We start from the raw sequence: 24,850 nt of genomic DNA on the forward strand, positions 1-24,850 counted from the left end.
AACACCTTTGAAGGATGACCATGTATTTATTTGGTAAATGTCAATGCCACCTTTTCCCAGCAGGAGAACTCAATGTGACTCACTAATCACAGGCAAGAATTAAAAACAATATATAAACAAAAATTAAAAATTAAATAAGAAATTATTAAAATCATCATAATGTAAGCACAAATTAAGATGTATGAAATTATTTTAAAACCCATTTAAAAGGACACAGCTTTCATCAAAGAACCTGGCACACACATCTAGCCATGGGTTTTGGAATGTTTTTTTTTTCCCTGCACCATTCCAGCTCCATAACATCCAGCCCAACCAGGACTTGCGCAGAGCTGAAAGTTATCCTCTGTGTGTGAGATTTTAGTGGTTGATAAAAGTATCACCCAACCTTGTCTTTGGATTGTGTACATGGTCCACAAGGCTTTTTTCTTTTTCTTTTTCATTATTACATTGACTAATTATTTAACTAGAGTGCTCAAATATTATCCAATCTCACTTGCATCCAAATATTTGCCATACAAACTGGAACCGGCTCACAGCTTTCTGAAAGTATTTGTAGGTATTTTTATATTTCAGGATCAGGAGGAAGAAAAACACAGCAAAAATGGAAAAGAAAGGTTATGATCAGAGATGTGGGGATTTGATTCACACTATAATCAACTTTCAAAATGTGGGTGGAGTTCGGATTGTAGACAAAACTCCTATCAGCTAATTAGCTAGCCAGCTTCTTTCCTTTTGATGAGGTCAGTCTGAAACCTCCCCAGCACTTAGTGATTTGAGTTTTCAGGAGAGGTTTTGCCTTTCATTCCTACTTCACTGTCAGTTTCCATTGATTCTGGAATGTCCTTCCTCCATCAAAGCAACTCTTACCAAGTATTTTTGCTCAAATCCCAACATTTTAAACACAAACACTGTGATTCTAGGGGTGCCTTCACCAATCCAAACATGACAGCAGACTTGCTGAACTGTCCTATGACTATTCTGGAAATATCCCTGTTTTGCCCCTGTGCGGATGACAGCAACCTAAAGGGACTGTCTTTGGAAGAGCAGGGGCAGAAAGGACAAGAAAAGAATGAACCACCAGAGGGTGTCATTTCTGTAGGAAAGGGAGAGGAGATACGTAAAAGGAAAGGGGGAAGGGGGAAGGGGTCGGTTACACTGAGGAAGGAGAAAGGTGTTGGGTGGTGGAGGAGGAGAGAAAGAAGGATTGGGTGGAGATAGTACAGGAGGACCCCTGGACAGGGGAGTGGATGGAGTTTAAAGTCCCAAGGGAGTATGCTGAGAAGACCTCAGAAAGCCACCTTACTGGGGTGAGACAGAAGAAAGAGAATGAAGGAGACAGTTGAGAGAGTGGTAGCAGCAGGAGACACAAAGAAGGGAGAACAAGCCATGGCCAGACCGTCCTGGGAAACCCTTGTAGGACGAGCCCATTCAGACTGTGGGAGCCACAAGTGGGCTGGGTTTTCCACCCTCCCCAATAAGATCAGCTACAGTTGTACAGATAGATCAGGCATTTCACTGAGGTGGTGTTACAGAGACATGAGTTCTGGTCCTATGCGGATAGAAGGGGATTTTTCATGGTTCAATAAAAATGAAAAAGGTGCAATGTCCCTGAAGCAAGAGACAGAGTCTGTTGTTAATGCTGAATTGAGCGAGTAGTCCAAGAATAAAGGCTTTTTGTTAGAAACTGCTGATGTCCCCGAGTCATCTCTCCCGCAAAATAAAAATAAGGGAGAAAAGGGAATTACACCAGATCACAGCCCCTTTTTGACATTTTTTCCGAAGCCAGTGCACACGCCTATTTTTTACAAACTACACGTATCTTCCCTGAAATTCTGATATGACCCTTTAGAGAAATGTGGCACACTGGATGAAATTCACTACTACAGTCATGTATATTGCTTTTATGTATCATTTTGTGCTATTTATTTTATTGACACTGGATATCACTTTGAAATCTCTAGAGCTGCACAATTTGTCACTTATACTAAACTTTGTCTACCAATTACTTCTTCTTTATTCATGAATAAGGTGAATTGGTAGACAAAGTTTATCACACACTATGTTTAAAATAAGTAAAAATTATAAATAAAATGTTCTTTATCCACACTGAACAGTATAATAGTAATTACATGTCATCAACATGACTATCCCCAGGATTTTCTAATTATATAGTACTCAAAAGTTGTTTACTATTTCCTTCTTCTGGAGGCACTCCATGACTGTGCAGCTTGCCCAAGGCTACACAGATTGACTCTTTTTCTACAGGATACAGTGGTGAATCAAACTCCAGATCCTGTGCTCTACCTCACTGAGGTAGCCAGCCAGTGGGTAACAGTATAGCAATACATCTATTTTACATGGAAAATAGATATTAACAACTTTTTTCCAGATTTACAATATCCTTACTATCAAATTGTCAAAAATAGGGAATAAATGATGGGGAAAGGGTTTGAATGGCTGAAAACTCATTCTGATGCTACAGCTTTCAAAGAGTAATTTGAGGTGTGGAGATCTTGTACAGAAATAGCTGAAGAAAGGCCATAGAAATAATTATACATGATACTAAATGAGCAAACAAATATCTGTGTCTCATGATCTGGCTAACTACCTAATAACCAACTCATCTACTTCCATGTCTAAAAGGTGTGACTGCAGCAATTTTCTACCTACTTTCCTGTATAACTTCAAAAGATGAGCAAGAAAATAAAATACCGTCCCATGAAACAGATAGAAAAGATTGTCTTTTCTGCAAAACAGATAGTTATGCTGTGAAGGGGCTTTCTTCTTTAGAATGGTCTTTCAGGAAAAAATGGTTATGAGCTAAATGTCTCAAGAATGGAACAGATGTCTAAATGTGTATCTCATAGAAGTCCAAAGTGGCAATTTGATCTCAGAGGAAACAAAATGATGGCTGAAATCCTGTGGCTTAGTGTAGTAAGTCGAGTAAGCTGGGTCAGACTGCAGTGGTTAAGTGAGGGGTCTCAAACTGAATTTACCTGGGGGCCGCTGGAGGCAGTGTCTGGATGAGGCTGGGCCACATCAGATTTTCCACAAGAAAAGCTTTGTTAAAAAAATTCCAATCTTCTCAGATCTCTTTATTTTTTAACTCAAAATAAGATGAATAAATAAATAAATAAAGAATTGATGATGATGATGATGATGATGATGATGATGATGATGATGATGATGATGATGATGATGATGATGATGATGATTATTATTATTATTATTATTATTATTATTATTATTATTATTATTATTATTATTATTATTATTCTCTAGTGAGCGACTATATGTGCTTTCTTCAGTCTTCTATATCTGCTGTATTCAGATTCAAATGCCTGCATTAACAGTTCTTTAACCTTTAATCTTCTAAACATGAATTGTCCTGAACATGAATGGAACATTGAAGAACATGAACTGTTGTTCTGAACATGGCTTCTCTTGCCTACTCCTTGCTGCTAGAGACCTGGCAGTGCTTCTACTTGCATAGCCGAGCCACATTTGGCTTGAGGGACGAAGCAGTTGAGACCCTCAGTATGGCTTGAAGATGATCATCAGTGAGTCTGGACCTGTACTTGGACTTATTGAAGTTCAAAGTGGAGATGAGCTTTTCACACAAGTATGTGCTCCCAAAAAGGCACATGGTCCGCTTGAACATTCAGGAAAGTTCAGGAAAGCTGGGGGTCAATTCTCCCAAAATTGCCCAAGCTTGTCTGCTTTTCCACTCACCTACCTGAACTTCGATTTGAGTTCAGAATTGCACTGCAGGTCAATGAGCTCCATTTGAAACACAGGAGGGGCATCTTGCACATCAAAGGAGAAGGGGTCCGCAAAAATTTGAAATGTGGCTCTGTGCGTCCAGAAGGGGGCCCTCTCCCTGCCCGGCAGTCTTCTCCCTCAGGGGTTTGGCGCCACCAGGGCTTCCGCTTTTAGGTGTCTCTCTTTCTCCCCCACCCCACTCTTCGTGGGTCACCTGGCAAGGCTGCTGCTGCTGTCGCCTCATCCTCTCTGCACTTCTCCTTCCCCCCGCCTGGTGCTCCTCCACTCCCTGTACGCGCACACACCCTAGCAGCTGCATGCACCCCTTCTGCAAGGCTGGCCCGATTAGCAGAGTAATCTCTTCCCCGCTACCCAAGGGCTAATGGGGCTTCCTGGGGCTTCTTGACTCCCACTCTGGCAAGATGACATAGTCTTGCCCAGTGTGGCTCAGGGAGACTGAGGGGAGGGGAGTGTGGTGAGAAGGATGTTCTCTTGGCAGCACCCCCTCCTGCGGCATGTCTGGGCAGGGAGTGGAGGAGCGCCAGGTCGGGGGGAAGGAGAAGCACAGAGAGGACGAGGCGACAGCAGCAGCTGCCTCACCAGGTGACCCACAAAGAGCGGGGGGGGGAGAGACAGAGACTTAAAAGCAGAAGTCCCAGTGGCTCCAAACCCCTGAGGGAGAAGACTGCCGGGCAGAGAGAGGGCTCCCCTTCTGGATGCGTGGGTGCTTCAGGGGCAGGTGGGACCCAGCCCCTACGAGGCGAGGAGGAAGCCCCACGCTTGCCAAGTAGGTGTCACTGCCGCTTCTCCCGCTCCTTAAACTTTCATATTAAGGCGAGGGGCACAAACTATCACCCCGCCGGCCACAATTGGACCCCGGGCCGCATGTTGGAGACCCCTGGGTTAACAATTCTTTCAAATAGATTTTCCAACTGTTCTAATTGCTGTTTCAGAAGTTTATATTTAGACATGTTAGAAATTAATTCTTAATTTATTAATGGGGTGGAAGGAATAAAATTGCACTATTGATTTACTGTAAACATCCAAACAGAGATTATATAGGAATACCATACTTAAATCTTTATTATTTAGCACACCAGATAAGGTAAACAAAATAATTCGTAATTCACATATAGAAGGATGAGTAGAAGGAAGATCATCCATACTCTTGTATTCCCAATCACTATGTATGGATGTTAAAGCTGCATAGTAAAGAAAGCTGATAAGAAAAAATTGATTCATTTGAACTATAGTGCTGGAGGAGAGCTCTGTGGATACTCTGGACTGCCAGAAAGATGAGAAAGTGGATTCTAGATCAAATCAAGTCTGAACTAGCTCTGGAAGCAAAAAGAATGAAACTGAGGCTGTCCAAGTTTGAACATATCCTGAGAAGGCAAGATTTTATACAAAAGATAATGCTAAGAAAGGTTGAAAGCAGCAAAAAAAAAAAAAAAAAACCTTAAAAACAGAGAGGAAGACCAAAGAGATGGATTGATTCCCTAAAGGGAGCCACAGACTTGAGCTGAGAAAAGCTGAGCTGTGCAGTTGAGGACAGGACATTCTGGAGATTGCTCATTCATAGGGTTGTGATAAGTCAGAGTCAATTTGATGGCATATAACAACAAAATCCAGAAGCCTGGCTGCCACTTGAATGTAAGAATTGCCACATTAGCCAAGGTGAGAGGATTTCCCTTTTCAGAGGTTATCACTTTTACCATTAAAATTTATTAGCAATTCTTTTTTGGAAGTGATTTCCCTCTCAACCTTGATTGCCTTTTTGTATCATTCCTTGTTCACAGACAAGAATAAATTATCTCAGTTTAAGGACTGGGAATCCAGGGCCTTTGCAACCGAAAAGACCTATCTGTAGGTTTTACTACTAAATCTGAACTGCAAACACACATAGATTCAAAAACAGAGTCTTAGATACAAATATTTTAGGTTATTCACTTAGCTTCACATCCTGTAGTCAAAGCCCAAGCAGCATGTCTGCTATCAACTTATGAAAATCTTATTATATTCACTAAAGAAGAGAGTAAAGGGCTAGCTTCTAAGGTTTATGTTTCATTTACTGGTATCATATACAAAAGTACTTCATGTGCAAAATTAGTGTGGGAAAAGTTTTCAACTGATTGGTATTCATTAGAAAACCAGGCCCCCCCCAGGCTTTCATCTCTTCAAACATCAGAGAACATAATCTTAAATTGGTTTCTCATTTGAATTTAACTCCTGTTAAAATTAGTCACATCAACAAAAACTTAGAAACAAAGCACTGGAGAAGTTGTAACTTACAATTGGCTCTTACATACATATGTGGTGGAGTTGCTAACTGATTTTCCAATTCTGAGTAAGGTTTTTAAGGAGATGCAAAAGATCACTGGACAATCTATACATTTTTCCCTCCTCCTCCACTGTCACTTCTACTCCCCATCATATAACAAAGATTGAACTTTCTAATTGTTATCAACTTTAAAAGTCAACTGTGACAGATCCCTCACCAAGTTTACCCTTTAACATCAGAAACAAACTGATTATCTGAAAGAAAGCAGGAGGAAAACCAATCAGGAAGAGCCTGCATGATATGAAAGGAAGATCAGAGAGTGGGAGAGGAAGAGAGTTAAATTGTTTCCCAAGGAGGGAGGTTGGATTTTTGAGTAGGCTGCAGAGAGAGAGATAAATTGTATTGTTGAATGGATGTTATGTTTTAGAGTTGGCCATAACTAGGAAAGAATGCACTTGTATCTGAAAGGAAGAAGGCTGGATATGTGGAAGTATGTCAATGTAACCCAAAGCTAAAATCTATGTCGTTTCATCAGATATTATGTTTCAACAAAGGTCTTATTTTTATGTTTCCAGCTAGGGCAGTTTAAAGATGATTCACTGGATAGACGTGGCCACATCAAAATTATCTCAAGTACTGGGGTACTTCTCCAAAAAAAATTTCTGGCTGGGCACTCCAAAAAGTTAACAAAAAGTTATCTGCTGGTGATTGCCATAGATAATCTTGCCCCATCTGCCCCTTTCTCTGAATCTCTTCTTCTGGTCTGAGACCCTTTCTTTCTTCTCCCAGATATTCCTTTTACCCCAGGGATCCAGTTCCAGCCATCTCTTTTCCTTCTCTCTTCCTTGTCCTTTTTCTAGCCTCCGTCTTCTATTGTCCTCCTTTCCCATTCTTTTGTCTATCCCCCTATGAGGGCTTCTTTGGTACCTGTCTGTTTCTCCTGTTCTTTCCCTTTTTATATCTTCTTCACTCATCCCTGCCTCCTCCTTTTCCTTGCCCATTTCTCTTTCTCGGGTTCTTTCCTGCCTATTTTATCCCTTTCCTATTGGGTTTTCTCTCTTTTAATTTTCCTGTGTTTGTCTTCATGGTTCTTTATTGGTGTGAAGTTTCATGGTATTTCCAGTGTGCCAGGGGACAGGGGGATCTATTCACATTGTTACAAATCCAACTTCGATTGGGAAGTTGGAAGTCCCATATCCCTCTTTCAGGGATGTAGAGGATGGTGGCACAATGGCGGGAAGTATGTTAGTCTTAGCACCTCTCTCACAAGTAAACGACTCCTAAAATCAATGGGGTTTACTGTTGAGTAAAAACACACACTGGGGAAAATCCTGTTCACACTAGTGTCACATAATGTTTCACCAGCAGAAATGTCCTGGGAATTACAGCCGGCAAAAAGGAATTACACAATTCAGTTACACAATTGGTTGCTCATCTCTGGCACAACCAACTGTGCAATGCACCAGTGCAAGTGTTTTGTGGATAACAGTTCCTCCTCAGTGCTATAATAACTACAGTTGGCTCAATGTTGAGTTGCATGTGCATAGTTATGCAACAGGATTTTGCCCATTATAGTTAGAAAGCTTCAGTGGAAGATAGTTACAGTATACTTCTCCTTGTAACAGCACATACATACACTGAAAGTACTTCTGTCTAAGCAGGTTGAAATAATACTGAGCCTGAATAATAAAATCTTGTTAGTATCATAGGAAACACTTAGTATCTTTTTACAGTAAACTTAAAATGTCTAGATTTTTTCAAAGCGATTCTGCATTAATACTACTTGGCTGTTGAAACAATAATCAAATACAGATGCAAGACCCAAGACTTTCATTCACCACTTTTATAAATTATATAATTGATTATATTGTAGTATTTTTAAAAACTGCAATTGGCTTAAACCACATTTATAAATTACTTATTAACATAATAACAGTAATAAACATCTGGATGAGTAAATAACATTGCAAATTGCTTATAGGTAAATGTATAATTACTGCACACATGGCTCCAAGGGACAATCCAAGTACAGGTTTATTTGGAGTGTAACTGTCTTTATGCATTTTTAATTAGAACAAGTGTTCAGTAGTTTGCAAGGCCTTCAAGTGATCACAGAGGTAATAACCAATTTGATTCTAGAATATATAATTTGTAATATAAATCAGAAATTACAAGTAGAATTGAAAGCCCAGCAGTGAAATGAGGACATAGGTGATCTCTCTCCTGTGGTTCCCCATGCACTCCCACAACCAACAGAGCTAGAGAGTCATCCAGAGAATTTCAGGCAATGCTGAAGGGCAGGTTAAGAAAGTTCTGTTGTCCTAGGTACTGGCTGGATCAAATTTTCTCTAATTAAATTTATGAAATTAGAAATTTATGAAGACATGCAATCGAAATTACATTTCCCTTCATTGTAAATATAAAAGCTGAAATCCCATGTACATTTAAGGCCGCTTAAGTCCTACTGCTGCCAATTAAGTTTAAATAGGCTAAGGATTCTGAGCAAAGGCCAACTGCAAACCTGAGTTTATTCTTATCTTTAGGAGGAACAATATAATAAATAGAACCTATCCATGATTGCCCAACAAACCCAGAAAAGTGTGTATTTAATTTAAACATTATTCTAAATAGCACTTAACTATGTTTACTTAAACTATGGTTCTCTGTCAGAACTGGCAAATCATGGCTTTGACTGGATGGGAAATCAACATCAGAAATCATTATCTGAACTGACTTTAGAAAAAAAAACTATGACTATATCATCTTTGAATTCGAATACCATAGTTCCAACTATTACTCCAAGTCTAGGAATAGCTGCAACCTGGAGATAGGAACGTAGTTATGACGCAAATGAATGTTGTTTGAGCTTTCAGGTGTAAAGCAGAAAAATGATAGTTTTCAGAGTCTATGCTACAGTTAAACTAGTAGCGTTCATTTTAATCTACTACCATCTACAAAGGAAACATCATTACCATTAAATCCTCTCCCAAGCAAAAGTAAAATAATTTAGAACACTAAAAATAGCATTCCAAAAAGGCAATTTTATTTTGATAAATATATGATATATGTCTTGCACGGTATGTGTTCATTATCTAATGGCCAGCAAAATCTCCTTATTTTAAACAAAGTACAGTAGCAACATTTTGTATTCTCGAAGGCTTGCATGGCCAGGATTTGATCGTTGCTGTGGGTTTTTCAGGCTCTTTGGCCATGTTCTGAAGGTTGTTCTTCCTAGCGTTTAGCAACATTTTGTTGTTTAAGAGAACCTGTCTTTCCTTGCTTTTGGGCTAGTACCGTTGTATTCCTTCTATAAGCTTATCACACATGTTTATTCTTTTTGTAAATGGGTGTAAAGTATTGTGTTTCATTAATTTTTGCTTTGAGAACAGAAAGAATACTTCTGTTTAATTCCTCTTTACTGCATGCCACCTTTTTGAAGGCATGGGTATAGAGGATTTGGGATGTTATGCTCTGGGAGAGGTGAAGGAATAAACAACAACTCCTCTCAGCCAGTTGCCAGAAGTAACTGCAAAAGGAAAGAATGTGCTGTCTGAAACTATACAGTCCTGAATGCGTCTTATTTGCCTCAGAAAGTTCTGAATTCCATGCAAGTTTTGTAGATTATCCCTTGTATGATATATGCCTCGTTTAAGAATCACTGGGATGCAACAAATAATGCTTTGATTTTATATCTGGATTGAGCTTTAGTTTGTTCAGATCAAACCAAGACCACTGTCAGGTCTTGCAAACAGTGACCTCCACTGCCAGTTTTTGCAAGGCCATACATACTGTAGTTTAGATATTACAACCAGGTGTGGTTTATCAATGCTCAAAAGTCATGAATGATGTGAATAAAGGGGAACAGGAGAGAGGGCCACTTGAGTGTGGCATTCCTTGCAGTCAAACTATTGTTTGAAATTACAGCTGCAGCAGGGCACAGTATTTTTGTCATTCAGACAACTCAACATCCGGAAACACCCTCACCGTTTTATCTGTCACATTTTTAAGAGCCATGGCCTTTCAGCCTTTTTGTAATGACTTTAGATACTAACTGGGGCAGCTGAATCTGTACTGAATCAAGATCTATTGCAACCTCAGGATGCTGAAAATAACTTAGGACTACCCTCACCTTAGTCTAGCTTCATGCTGATATAGTGACCATGTTTTCTAGCTGGAGAAGGTCTGGATTTGGTAAAATTCTGCTCTTTCCTTGCTATGCTCGTCTCTTTGGGGGGGGCACTTCTTATCACTGATCTTAACCAACAATGTGGAAGAGGGTGGTTCTATCAAAACCAGGCAGTTGTGCCAGGGCAAGATACTGGCACCATAGAGATTTTAGGCAAATTGCAAAATCTACAGGAAAGGTTTGTTGTCTCGGACTATGACTATACTGGAAAAAGTGTGGGAAATACTACAGATTTGGGGCAAGCTGATTCACTTTTTTTTTCTGTTGACCATAGGAATCTCCCCCCCCCCATCTGTAACTTTTTCCCTCTGCCACTGGGGCTCCAACACTGAAGGCATTGAATAAAAAATTAGATAACCATCTGACAGATATACATTCCTGCACTGAGCAGAGGATTAGTCTTCATGGCCTTACAGACACCTTTCAACTCATTGTTCTTTTATCTATTCTGTGATCTTTTCTGGCATGTCATTGTCTGAATCAGTGCAGAAAAAAAGGAGGGTGAGCGGAGTACCCACATACACAACCTCTCCCCTTGTGTCTTGTCTTGTGAGGGAGAACAGGCCATGCACAGACATACCCTTTCCACCTTGATTCTCTTTTCTTACAGCTTCTTCTCTCTCTGTGGACAGAGGAGGGAAAGCTAACAGACACTGAGGGAATGTTGGAAGCAAAGCTAATTGGCAAGCTTTTTCTTTCTTTCTTTTTTTCTAAATAGGTAAGATCAAGATCTCTTTTTGAAAACAGCTTACATCAGAGCTAACATTGAAACTGCCTTGATTTACAGCTTGTTAGGTAGTTACTTTTAAACTATGATACCTAGTGGGCTCTTGCAAACAAGATGTAGACAAGACTCCTTCTCTCTCCTTGTGTGGTTAGCTAACACAGAGACACCCAGGGAATCTTGAATTCGCTGGTGCAATTTGACAGAAACTGAAACTGAAACATAAGTGAATTCACATGTCCCTCGTGGCTGGAGACAAGGTCTCTCACTGGGTTTTTCTTGGCCATATATGAGTAACTGGCAACATTTTTTCACACCCCTATTTTGAATTTTCACTTGTTCCAAGGTTGAGACCTGGCCTTGCAATCATGTATTGGAGATGAGGCCAAAATTTGGGGACCATCTTGATGATCACCCTGAACAATAAGAGTCAAATGTTTGTTTTTTCTTTTGAAAAGTGAGGCCAGATTTACATATAAATGTACAAATCAATACATGAACATCTTGTGTAAATTTGTGTGCTGTGGGCCACCACTTCCAATCATTATAAATTTTGCAATGTACATGTAGCAGGACACTATCATTCCTATAAGCTTGACAGGAACAATAAGGTCCATTAAAGTGGATGGTTTGCTTTTAAATACCATTCCTTTGATTTTTGTACTTCTTAAATAATTAAAAAGGATTTTCTGGGTGTCTGTCTCACTCCCAAATATTTTAAGACTTGCCTTAGTACTCAATTCCAAATTCATTAATGCATAGTCCTCAAGGAGACTTAATTCTCTAAGTATAAGAGAATTAAGATGCCATAAAGTTCATTGGTGGAAAAAGAGCTCCTGAAGATTAAGGTGTATTCTCAACACACCAGCATGTTCATGAAAACTCTAGATGCTACTGCATGCACAAACAAGAGTACTATAATGCACCATAAGTACCTATGGTAGTACAGATAGCAAAGAAATCTACAGCAGCATAGCATACTGATATACATGCAACTCCATCCCTGGATGCCACCTAAATGTGGCTCATCTGGAAAAAAGCCTAGCTGGAAAGGCTTGTATGGGTCTGTCAGGTGGAAGAAGTGCTACATGATTCTAGTAACCAGCACCAGTCAACAGTGTGCATCAGCTTTTTTTTCTTAGTAAACCAATTCACTTAAAAGCCAGCATGCCACAATAGTATAGTCAGGTTACAATTAAGGAGTGTGTCATAATGATCTGACTTAAGAATGGGCATTTATTCAACAACGTAACAAGCAAAAACACACATGAACACAGACTCAGGACCAAATCTAGAACTATAAACCTGAGTTTTCACAGTGAATATTACCTCATCCAAGACAAACTAAAAATGTAATTTCTATATCAACAAGCTTGTCTGGATTACTGTTTACAGTCTTGCAGTGATAAAATTTCAGTTTATTTTCTGCTTTCCAATTTACTACTAACCTCAAGCATTGACTCAGTATCTCAGCTGCTGAATGTAACAGAAAGATGAGACAGAGTTGGCTGTCTTCTGCATAATAGGAACCCTACATTTCAAAATTCCAGACCACTTCTTATATTGGTTTCATATAGATATAAAATGATGAATGGATAACAGCAGAATCACATGAACCACCATAAGTCAGTGCTTAACAACAACTTTATTGTTTATGGTAAAATGCCTTTAAAATGTACAACATACAATATGCAATGTAAAATATACAAGAAAATTTCCAGTTTAAAAACAGATTGTTATAATAGTTGATCGAGGTCGTTATCAACAATCCAGTCATGCCATCCTTTAAAGTGAACATCCAAATCTTCAAATTAAAATGAACATCAAATTAACTGCAGTTATATAGCAATATGATCCTTGACAAAACAAGAGCATAACTTTTTAGCTGCAAGTGCAAAATGAGCTGCCACATATGTATATAACAGACAAGTTATTATCAGCAAGCAGTCTTACTACTACTTCCTCAGAGGTGCAGTTGATATACAACTGGATGGTAGACAACAGACATTTCTCTAGGATCCATATAAAGGGAGCAGAACAATAAATGATGGATTAAATCTTCAATCTGATTACAGCCAAAAATATGTTCTATAACTGGAATTCCTAGGTATCTACTTTCAAGATATGCAGAAGACATCTGTTGGAGTATGACTTCTATAAAACCTATATGGAGATGTGGAAAGACCTCTATGGAGCCACTTCAGAATAATATGGCCTTGCATAATTTAGCCTGAAGTTGAGGAAACCAAATAGAGAATTTTGATCCAACAATGGAAGCCCCATCTTGGCTAGCATCAGAATCAAAAATCCAAATCCTAAGAGCATGAAAACTGAGACAGAGAAACTCTTCCATAGAAAGATAGTAGGAATTTAACTTAGCATTACACTGCTGCGCCCAGCTACCAGCCTGCAATTGCTTCAACCTGCAACACTTGGTAAGGTAATGATTACCAAACCATTTAGTCTATGCCATTTAGTATATGCCAAACCAATTCTGGCAGCTATTGAGGGAAGCCCCAACTCAGCCTTGAGATGAGCTGAAAGGAGTCAGCAGGGAGAGCCCCAATATTTATCTTATGAACTTATCCTGCAAAACCTCCAGTTTAGACTTAATTTCCTCTCCCCATATTTCTGCCCCATAAAGCATTTGAGCCAAAATTTTAGCATTAAAAATATTAACAGCTGGACTTATCAGCTGGCCTTGTCTAGACTAAAATTTGTTTTAAGCTCTCCAATAATTCTGGCACTCTATTGAGTAATGGCATTTAAGTGTTGCTTTCAAGAAGGTTTTTCACCAAAATATAGCCCTAGATATTTAAATGAATGAACTTGTTCAAGGGCATTGCTATAGAGTGAAGGGGGAATTTCTGCAGGTATTCTCTAAGATACCGGGACAAACCTCGCTGGTAGAACACTCAATTGAAACAGTCCCAGGAGTGGTGGTAAGGGAGAATGGGAGAACGTGGCCACACCATGTGACGGCAGTTATGGAGAAAGAGGTTGAAGACATGTTGAATATTGGGGTTATAGAACCGGCCAAAGGCCCCTGGCGGAGTTTTCCGGTAATAGTGCCCAAACCTGACGGGTCTTTGAGGTTTTGTGTAGATTTCAGAAAGGTGAATGCAGTTTCAAAGTTCAAGGCATACCCCATGCCGAAGATAGGGGATTTATTAGATAAACTGGGGAACGCCAGATACCTGAGCCCAATTGATTTAACAAAGGGATACTGGCAGATCCCAGTGAGGGCACAGGATAGGGAAAAAACGGCCTTCTGCACTCCAAAGGGGCTTTTTCAATTCGTTAAGATGCCATTTGGGCTCCATGGGGCCGTGGCGACCTTTCAAAGGCTCATGGATAAGTTGTTGGAGTCCCAGAGGGACTGGGCGGCAGCGTACATTGATGATATCATTGTTTTCAGCTCGAGTTGGGAAGAGCATCTCCTACACTTGAGAAAGGTGCTCAGCGAGTTGAAAAGGGCCGGGCTGACCGTTAACCCCAAAAAGTGTCGGATCGGGTTAGACAAAGTAGAATATCTGGGATTCAAAGTGGGGCAGGGGGAGATACAACCCCAAGAAGAGAAAGTAACCAAAATATCTAATTAGTACCGACCCAAAACTAAAAGGGAGGTTCAACAGTTTCTGGGGTTGATCGGCTATTATCGACAATTTATCCCCCAATTCGCCTCCATAGCAGCACCCCTCACTGACCTCACAAGGAAGAGGACGTCGATAAAGGTCAAGTGGGGCCCGGCCCAGGAGAAAGCCTTTGAGACTTTGAAGGGGATAATTTGTGAGTTACCCATTAGGGTCTCCCCTGATTTCAATCTTCCTTTCGTGTTGTTCACCGATGCGTCAGATCGTGGCCTAGGAGCAGTGTTGTCCCAAGTCAGGGAGGGGACAGAATACCCTATATTGTACCTGAGCAGGAAACTTAAACCTAGGGAGGAGAAATACGCAGTAATTGAGAAGAAGCCTTGGCGATACGATGGGCCACTCATGCTTTAAAATATTATTTGCAGGGAGCCCCCTTTACTTTGATAACCGATCATGCTCCCCTGCAATGGTTAAACCGTATGAAAGAGACTAACCCCAGACTCACCCGGTGGTACCTCGCTTTACAACCCTTTTCTTTCACCATTAAGTACCGCAAGGGTTTGGAGCACTCTAACGTAGACTATTTCTCCCGGCAGGGTCCGTGGGCGTGGAGCGAGGAGGAGCGAGCGGCACTCTTGGATGGGGGGGTATGTGAGGCTCCCAAGATGGAGGCAATGATAGGAGTGCCGTTGCTCCCGAAGAGTACCCATCACACCCAGACATCTCCCCCACCATCCCCACCGCGATGGGAAGAGAAAGGTGTGGAGACCCCTGATTGGGGGAAGGAGAGCGTCGGATCCCTTACCCTGAATAAAGGGGTAGACACCCACGATTTGGAGGAGGTCATGAAGGAGTTAAACATCACCCGGGAACCGGGGCGAGTTCGGGCGGGAAACCGAGGGGTGGAGATTGAGGCTGGGGTAGGAGATATAAGGGGGAAGCCGAGGGATATACCAGGAGGTTGGGAGTGGGTATGGATGGAGGACCCCTGGACCCATAAATGGGAACAGGTCCGGGTTCCTCATGAGGAGGCCGAGAAGCGTCGGCAGTTGGGACTAAAACCCCGACCGTCTTATTGGGGAGAAACGGAGGCTAAGGAGTGGAGGAGAAAGCTTCGCGAGGAGAGGGAAGCCGTTGCCCCGGAGTTGGAGAGAAAGAAGCAATGGCATATCGCCGAGCTGAGGAAGCTGGGGGGTTACCCGGCCCCTGGGGGGCAGATGGAGGAGATGGGTCATCCTGGGATGGCTGGAGCGGAGATGAAGAAACATTACCGCTGATTTCTTTGGAAGAAGCTTTGGACCCTGGGCTGGGATCTGTGACGCCTACAACAGGTCCCTGGAACCCAGAGACAACGAACCCATTTGTAAATAGTTTGTGGACGCCGTTGAAGCCAAGCCATGTTTTGCAAGAATCCCTGAACCCCTTTGTAGGGGGAAACCCTGTTGGTGTTAACGCAGAAATAAATACAGAACCTTTTGATCTACCTCCACCGTCTCGTCCATTTATTGGGGAACAAACAGCCCTTCCCAACGAACCCTCACAGTGACCAGTTATACTTAGGGGATCATCAAGTCCAGGCCCTACCTACCAGAGGTTGAGAGGTCAGGGAATTGACCTCTCAACCTCTGGCTCCACAGCCAGATACCTAATCCACTGAGCAATTCATATAATTCTTCAATCTTCATATTGTACATAAGAAAAAATACAGACTTTGCAAAAGTGTTATCTGTTTTGCTCATTTCTGTTCAAAGTCTAGTTTTTTACATACGGGCAACTGATTTGGCAATATAAAATTAATTTAACCCATATCTTTACAAACAGCTTTTGTTCCAATGTGATTGTGTACAAATAAACATTTCACACAAGATTAGAGACTGCATTCCTCAAATTTTTGAATCTAGATTGTTTCTACGCCTCCTGAAAATTTAACTACACATTCCACACAACATCCTATGCAACAACTATGGCAGGTTCATATGGAAAGAAATGGTCCTTCAGGTGTTCTGGCCCCAAGGAGTTTAGGGCTTTGCAGACTGTACCAGAATTTTGAATTGTGCCCATAAACAACCTGGAACCCACTGAAATCGATCCAAAAGGAATCTACAAAATATATTCCTGCCAAACTTTTAACTCTCAAATTCCCAAACACTTTTTTCAAGGTAATTCTGAAAGATTTTTCAAAGGCAGATTTCCACAGAGTAGACTGCAATAATTTAAATAAGAGGTTACTGGAGCATGATATCGCTGTGGCCAGCTCTCCTTTCACTTAGAAAAAGTGCACCTACCAAATAAGACAAAGCTGGGCAAAGGCACTCCTGCCACCTATCTTTCCAGGAACACTAGAAATCCCAAGACACATACAAAATCTTTCAGAGAAACCATCCAAAGCAGGTTCTACTCCCACGCCCAAATTAGGTTTCCTGTTGACTAACAAGGTCTTCCCTAGATTGCCCAACCTGTGTTTTTTTTTCACCCTTATTAGTTCCTTATAGCAGTGGTCCCCAACCATGGGCCTCCAGATGTTCCTGGACTTCAACTCCCAGAAATCCTAGCCAGCAGAGGTGGTGGTGAAGGCTTCTGGGAGTTGTAGTCCAAGAACATCTGGAGGCCCAAGTTTGGGGACCATTGCCTTATAACATTCAGACAATGGCTTGGACTTCCACAGCATCCTTATTTCCTCTAAAAATGAGAGAAGGGACCTTTTATCATAACTGTATCAATGAGATCCAAATCCTCAATTCCACATGATTTTTCACAGTAACTTCATGTAGATGTTAATGCATATGGAACAAAGCACAGCCACAAGGAATCCCACAGATCAGTGGTTTCCAGCCTTGGGTAAGTTCTTGGACTGCAATTCCCAGAAGCCTTCACCACCAGCTATGGTAGCCTGAGTTTCTGGGAGCTGCAGTCCTAAAACACTTGGGTTACCCAAGGTTGGGAACCACTGCCATAGACCAAAGGGCAGTGAGCTCAACAAGTTTGTTCTAGTGTCATATTTTGAAAATGATCAGCCAAACCGGCGAAGAACGATCAAAAACCATGTTCCCTCATCCCATAACAATTAGATGTCCTAAGAGAATATGTGATATTGAAGACCAGTGAAAAGTCCAGCAGAATCAATAGGAAACTCTTCCCTGACTCATGCAGGAAACTAGCCATCTATCAGAGTGAAAAATGAAGACCTTGTCCCAGAAATATACTAAGCCAAGCTTAAAAGGGATTAATCAGTTTCATCCTAGAAACCATGGAGTTTTGATGCCATCACCCACTCAAGGACCTCACTCAGAAAGGGCCAAGTGTAATCCTCTGAGTAATGGAAGTCAATTATAGCTCCATTAATAAATGTAATATTATTATGTATAATATAAAATTATGTATTATGTATTATGTACAGTGGTGCCTCGCAAGACAATTTTAATTCTTTCCATGAAAATCATCATCTTGTGAAAAATTTGTCTTGCGAGGTTCCCTATGCTTAGGTCTAAAAATATATATATTGCGAAGCACAGCCATAGAAAAAAAAGTCTTGTGAGGCACCATAGTGATCGCAGAAACCAATCATCTTGCGGGTTTTTCATCCCATGAGGCAATTGTCTAGCGAGGCACAACTGGATGATGATGATGATGATGATGATGATGATGATGATGATGATGATGATGATGATGATGATGATGATGATGATGATGATGATGAGAGAAAGAAGAACATATAGGCATATGGGCTAAAAAACCTTGGAGACTGGTTTGGATGAAAAACTTAGGCCTAAATAAAATTAGATTACACTCACCTGAAATAACAGAACTATAAGTATTAATTTACCAATGGGCCTATTCTAGTCATAAGTAGAATAGATCAATTGGAAAAAAATGGAATTTTCCACACCTTTGCAAGTTCCTCTGATTTAATGGGTCTATTCTAGTCAGAACTAACATCGGATCTCTGTTGACCATCAGTAGAGTGTAATGTTCTGCCAGCTGTAGTTCTGCCAGACCTTCCTTATGTACGCAGAGATCATGGTATCCACCCACTCAGAACAATGTGACTTCTACCGGTATAAGGAGGTACTTTATGCCATCTTGAACAAGTTCCACAAATGCTGTTCCACTTCTGCAACTATAGACCGCATGACTGGAAAGATCAAACAAGGTTCTGGTCCTCACTGTTTAGACTTGCCACATGCAAGGCCAGAACGGCCATGATGGCATCTAGGCCCAGGAGAAAGAGAAACAACAAGAAGAAATGTTTTACCACTGTCTCCTTCAAAAAGGATGGGAACATGCTATTCTCTCAGGGCAGAATTTACAACTTCCATTATCCATTAAGCTAATCTCATCAAGCAATATTTATAAACTAAGATGCACATGGGGCTAACAGGTGCAAAGTTAGCTTCATTGTTTCCATTTATCTAAAAACGCAAAAACTTCTTGTCCAGTATTGATGGGTGAAGTTTATATTACTACATGTTGCCACCCATCAAAAGTAGGTGAGCAGTCTTTTAGCCATGATCAAATTATTTCTCCAATCATATCATCAACATCTGTTTCAAATTTGAGTCTAGAACAAATTGGCTGTAATTACCTTTATCAAGCAAATAATCACAGTGGGTTTCAGAACCAGAGTATAATAAACTCATAGCAATCTAAAATTACTGGATGACATTGGACTGATACAAGAGGGGTAGAAAAGAAGAATTTCTTTGCTGCTCACATTGCCACAGAGTAGGCCCTAAAATGGGTCCTGGGCCATGTTTGGCTAGATTTGTCCTGACTCTTCTTGATTATCACTTCAGTTGTCTACTGAGGCACTGAATGGCCTCGAGATCTGTGAAAATCTAAAAAGCCAATACATTCCACCACATGTTCAGGGACAGATATCAAAAGAGACAGGCTGTCTTATTCATAGAAGCCATGAAATCCCAAACCACATCAGATGAGAGTGCCTCTGAGTGAATGTTGAACACATTCAAAAAAATATGTTTAGATGAAACCAACACTCTCTCTAATACATAGCACACAGACAGGGAGACAGAATCAGGCCTCATTGTTCTGTCACTAAGTCTAAATCTTATATACATAGTGGGATAGGACACCTTAATGCTGGACTTGAAAACATGGTAGGCAGAGCTGATCCCTCAGCATTGACCATTCAGATTCCAGTACAGTAACTCTTGCCAGGTTTTCTTGTTCATCTAGAATTAAAATCAAATCCTGGATCATACCCTACTCCCTGACACTGACCTGCCATTAACTAGCAGCATTTGTTGCCTTCATTGGCCCATTGTAATACATTTATTTTAATTTGTGAACAAATATATGTCTACATACAGCACTCATTCTAGTATGTAAAACCCACTTAATTCTTGGGTGGTCCTATTCTGCCTCCACATTTTATGTGTTCTCAACCAGGCTTCCCCCTCAACCTCCATGTTGCTTGTTAGGAACCTTTATATTCTCATTTTACTCACTTGTATATACCAGTATTCAAACACACAGATCCAAACTGTGTCCATTTTATTAAAGTTAGCATTTCAGTTTGAAAGTCCATCAGTTTCACAAAAGAAGTTTAAAATTGGAATTGAAGAAATAAAACCTAACTTGGTGCTAACAATGAGCTATAATGTAAGTTATAAATAGGGATGAAAAATGTGGTCTGTCTAGGCACCCAAGAAATGTGATGATGGGATACATATTTATACAGCCATGTAAATATTTCATGCTGGTTCTTAGAAATGAATAAATATGGGATTTTTAAAAGTTGTTTTATATGTCAGTTTGGTAATTCTTATGCATTCTGTATTTTTCCAAAGATCAACGAGGAGGTAATATATTAAGGTTCTGTAGGACAAAACAGGTATGCTTGATGGAAAGGAATAAAATGTTCAACTTTTAATATCAATAGTTTTCTATAGTATAAGCTGTCTTAGAGTCATAGTTCATAATAAATATGTCTCTTCAATCTATCTTGTTTTCAAAAGTTAGCAAACAAATTGCCAATTACTCTTTAGAATAAATCCTAAGCAAGTAAACATGTCAGAAAGTGAACATGGAATTGACTGACTGTAGCAGAAATTGATGTTAATTGTGTCACTACGATACAACTAGTCCAATATTGTTTAAAACCACATTTATTAGGTCATGCTTAGCTTAAAATTCATTCAATTAACTCATATTAACCTTTAAAAAAACCCCAGATATTATTATGGCACTCGGGGCTATTATGTACATTTGTTGTGACAAGCAGTATGCTGTCAAAAATTATGTCATGTTATTACCACTTTGAGAAACTTTGTAGTCATCTGCATCACTGGAGGTTATACTAAAAACAGAAATAGGTAGGAACCTAACAAAAACACCTCTATTTGCATAGAAATACAGTGACAGCTTGATCGTATATTAAACCTGTTACTATGGAGAATCCTGGGAAACTATATGACCTTTTTTGCCTGTCACTGAAACAATTTTTCATTACTTTATGCCTGCTTCTCTTCTTCTAGTAGAACACTTTTAATGGTTAGTTCAAGTTTTAGGTCAATAGCATGTCAATTCACTTTGCCTTGCTCTGTTCACATCTAGTATAAGTCTTAAGAAAGGAGCTGCAGGCCTTCTTTTGACTAAATTCAAATGCTTCTGAAAAATGTTCTACTCACCTGCAGCAGGATATTTAACATTATACCATGCATGTTTAACATTTAATGCTGTCCTATATAGAACATGGAGTCTCCCTGAATGAGAAGCAAGCTCCTTTCATTTAGAAATGCTTAATAACCCAGTACTGCATAATTTAAAATTTTTGTATCACACCTGCTCACATTTTGCACCTTTTCTGTGCAGTTGGCCTCTTACTAGGATGTTCAAATAGCTTCAGTGTATGTATAGCCCTCTTAATGAAACACAGTTAATTTATCCAATTGAGGGCTGTAAGTATAACCAAGGGAGGTAATTTATTTGTCAGAGTTAAACATATACATTAGCCAGCTTTTGAGGACTATTTGTAACACAGATGAAAAAAGAAAACCTGAAGGAATCAATCAAATGTGGACATCAGGCTCTTCTATACATGCTAAAGTTGTTCACCAATGCAAGTGTCAAAGCAAAAGCAAGTACCTGCTGACGCACTGAAGGGGGGGAGGAATCAAACATTACTGTGTTAAAGTCATCAAAGATAGGGAGTTTGAATAACATAAATACTGTATAGGGCACAAGCCTTTTCCCCAACTGTACATGCTCAAAGGAAACATACAATTTAGAGTTACTATGAATAACAAGGGCCAGCATGAGGAGGAGGGGGAAGAGGGAGGTGATGATGATGATCATGAGGAGGAGGTTACTATCTCCAGCAGTTGGTGGGGAATCATATCCCTACCTCAGCAAGTTGGATAACGGAATAGGTCCAGATCCACTGCCCAGGAGCCCTCCTTTCCTGCCAGCCAAGAGTTTCTCCACCAAAGCCACATTCCCAGTGCGAGCGGCTTCCAGCAGTTCCTGGTCCTTCCCCATGGCCGAGAATCATCAGAGGACCGTCCCACTACGACCCCTCAAGATGCAGAATAGGTGATTCCCTCCTGCCCACTTAAAAAAAAATGTCCCTCACGACCAAAAAAGAGAGATCATCTTCCTCACTCGCCCATGACACTGAGCAATGAGGAGATGCCTGCAGTTTTCAGCAGGCAGCAGAAAAAGGAGCAGCGGGAGCAGCCGAGGGAGGCAGGCAGGGAAGGAAGGAGAGAGCGGGGAAGAAGCACCTCCTCGTCGTTATTTTCCCTAGCTCCTTTCTGGGTGGAGTGTGCAAGAAAAAGGAGCGGGGCGGAGGAGGACGAAAGAGCCTTCCCTGCCTTCAGCCAGCATTCTCGCTGGCTTGGAGGACGGTGGAAGGGACGGGGAAGGCGCCGCTCCTGCGCCAGGCTGAAGCGGGTGGCGAGGGAGGAAGATAGGACCGACCGACCAGCAGGGCGCGAAAAGGAAGGCGCAGCCTTGGCCGTCCAGGCCCGTTGCTGAGGAGAGCAGAGAGAGGGCTCTCTGCTTCTGAAGGGGCTGCAGGGGCTTTTATTGGTCCCGCTCCCCTCTTGGGAGCTCCCCGTCGCCTGCCCTTGCTTTGGCGTCCGGCTGCGTGAGGGGATTCTGCTGCGCTCCCTCAGCTGCCCAGCCCGCCCAAATCCCAGCTCCAACGGGAGCTCGACTCGCGCTCCACTGCGGTGTCGCGCGCACACGCACGCATACCCACATGCACACATACACACATATACCCTCACTCTCTCTCGGCGCGGGGGCGCGCGCGGCGCGCGGTGGATCGATAACGACTGCCAAGAGAGGGGGGGGGAATAACACAAGGGGCGCTTCTCTTTATCCCCCCCCAACCGCCTGCCTCCTTCGCCGCCACCCCGCGAGCAAGTGAGCGAGCGCGCTCTGTCTCCCCCCCACACAAACACACACGCAAGCATAAGAGTGGGATGATGATGATGATGATGGAGTAGAAAGGAGAAGCTGGAAGGAAAGGGATGGTTTGTCTGGGGTGGGTCTGTGATGCGGTCCTCTCAGGAAGGAGATACAGAGGAAGAGAAGTAAACAAAACGAAACACACACATACACACGCACACAATCATAAGAGAAAGAAGTGCCGCTCCCTCTGACACACACACACACACACACACACACACACACAAATGAAGCCGGGAATAAAATATCCTGTGGTGGGAAAAGGCAAATGGGGACAGCTCGTATTCTCTGAGTGATGCGACCCTCAAGGAGCCTACAAGTTATCAGTCAGTCAAATGCTGTTTGGGATCCTAAGGCGTGTCCAGACAGACGCGAAAGAATCCTCTCCACGCTGCTTCCCACCGCACCGCGGCCGCGGCCACTCAATCCCAGCACAGATTTATTTTATTTATTTATTTGATTTATACCCCGCCATCTGGTCTAAAAGACCACTCTTGGTGGCCCTAAGCCCACCGAAGGCGTTCGAACAATATATTCGAATCTCCTGGGGACTCTCCGCTCCCAAGAATACAGAACCTCTCCTTTTAAGGGGAACATGTTCACAGAATGCTATATAGCTACAGCCCAGTTTGGCGAAGTCTCAGAAGAGGGTTTATTTTTAAAATTACGGATGGCGTTGAAATAAGACGAGTTTGGTGAAAGGGCTGAGACAGAAACAATTTGCTCAGTTAAACAGCATACATAAATCAGATTCTTAAGTAGCATTCCGGACAGCAGGGGGGAAAACAACGATAACGAAATATCAAACAGAAAATGTGGAATTGGAGAACGTGAAATCTGGAGTAACTAGCTCCCCTTACCTTGATTGGCTTTTGTTTGTGTCAGACAGAGAATCTGAAAACAGATGTTCGATTGCAAAGTCATTCTGACACTGATGCAATGGCCAATCATACTAATTATGTGCAATCAAATAAATTTTAAGTGTTCCAGGATTTTCTAGGTATAAAGTTCCGTGAAGTGGTGTACCAGTCCCTTCTTCTGGTGGCACTCTGACACCATGTAACTTGCCCAAGTAGATAATCTCATCAACCACACATGCTCTGGGGGATCTGAGCTTGCCTAGGAGAAACAGTGCAAATTTAATTGCCAGCATGAGTCATTCCAATACATTGAGCTATACCAGATCATGGTGACCAATGACACTCATCATACTGAAATCACGTGATGGTCCTGCCATAGTAAAGAATAAAAATATTGTAGAAATATAAAATAATTGATTGCCTAAGACTCCTGTTGCTGTTTTCCCACACTTCCAATTTTAATATTGTTTATTTTAATATCTCTACAGTGCATTTATCTAAAGTCTTGAAACTTATATTATTGGTTCACTCATCATATTATTGTGAAATATGCTGTAAGTAGTTAATAAATTGAGACATTTTCAGAAAGAAAAAAATATCAAGTCCAAGTACATACCAAAAGTGAAAAAAATATATTGAGAGGATGGAAAAACAAGCTACTTATATTATAGCAAGAAAGTTCTTGGGTCTAAAGTCTAAACACACTTTACTAAGCAAAAAGATTCATTGAACAACTTAAACATTGTGCTATTAGTGTATTTGTTTACTGAAGTATAACAAAAAACAGTAACATTTGTGGATTGCCTGGTATATTGGAAAGAAAGTTGAATAGTTGATCACCATGAAAATATGGTAGTGTGTCCATTACAGGGTGGTGATGCATGCTGCATTCTTGTGAATCTTTTTTTCAGAAGTCAGACCCACTGTTTTCAGATGCACTTATGCCAAGAAAGTGTGTATAGGATTACTGTGTCTGCAGAATCAGAGGAGTCCCGTTGTTTTTAAATG

General features: G+C 41.1%; 1 protein-coding gene across 9 annotated transcripts in view; it reads right to left on the reverse strand.

Moving 5' to 3' along the window:
* ANKS1B (ankyrin repeat and sterile alpha motif domain containing 1B) overlaps positions 1-22,530 on the reverse strand; it is a 456,219-nt gene extending 433,689 nt beyond the window's left edge. For 7 of the 9 annotated variants that reach the window (XM_078376055.1, XM_073000243.2, XM_020803323.3 and 4 more), the window contains exon 1: positions 21,913-22,530. In XM_078376055.1, coding sequence (XP_078232181.1) covers positions 21,913-22,046 — 134 coding nt within the window. In that variant the 5' untranslated portion in view covers positions 22,047-22,530. The remainder of the gene's footprint in view (positions 1-21,912) is intronic. The other 2 variants (XM_078376057.1, XM_078376056.1) reach the window with 2 other exon arrangements.
* Between the last annotated feature and the right edge of the window lie 2,320 nt (positions 22,531-24,850).

The sequence above is a fragment of the Pogona vitticeps genome, chromosome 5, assembly GCF_051106095.1.
Source record: "Pogona vitticeps strain Pit_001003342236 chromosome 5, PviZW2.1, whole genome shotgun sequence".
In the NCBI taxonomy this organism is placed as follows: domain Eukaryota; kingdom Metazoa; phylum Chordata; class Lepidosauria; order Squamata; family Agamidae; genus Pogona; species Pogona vitticeps.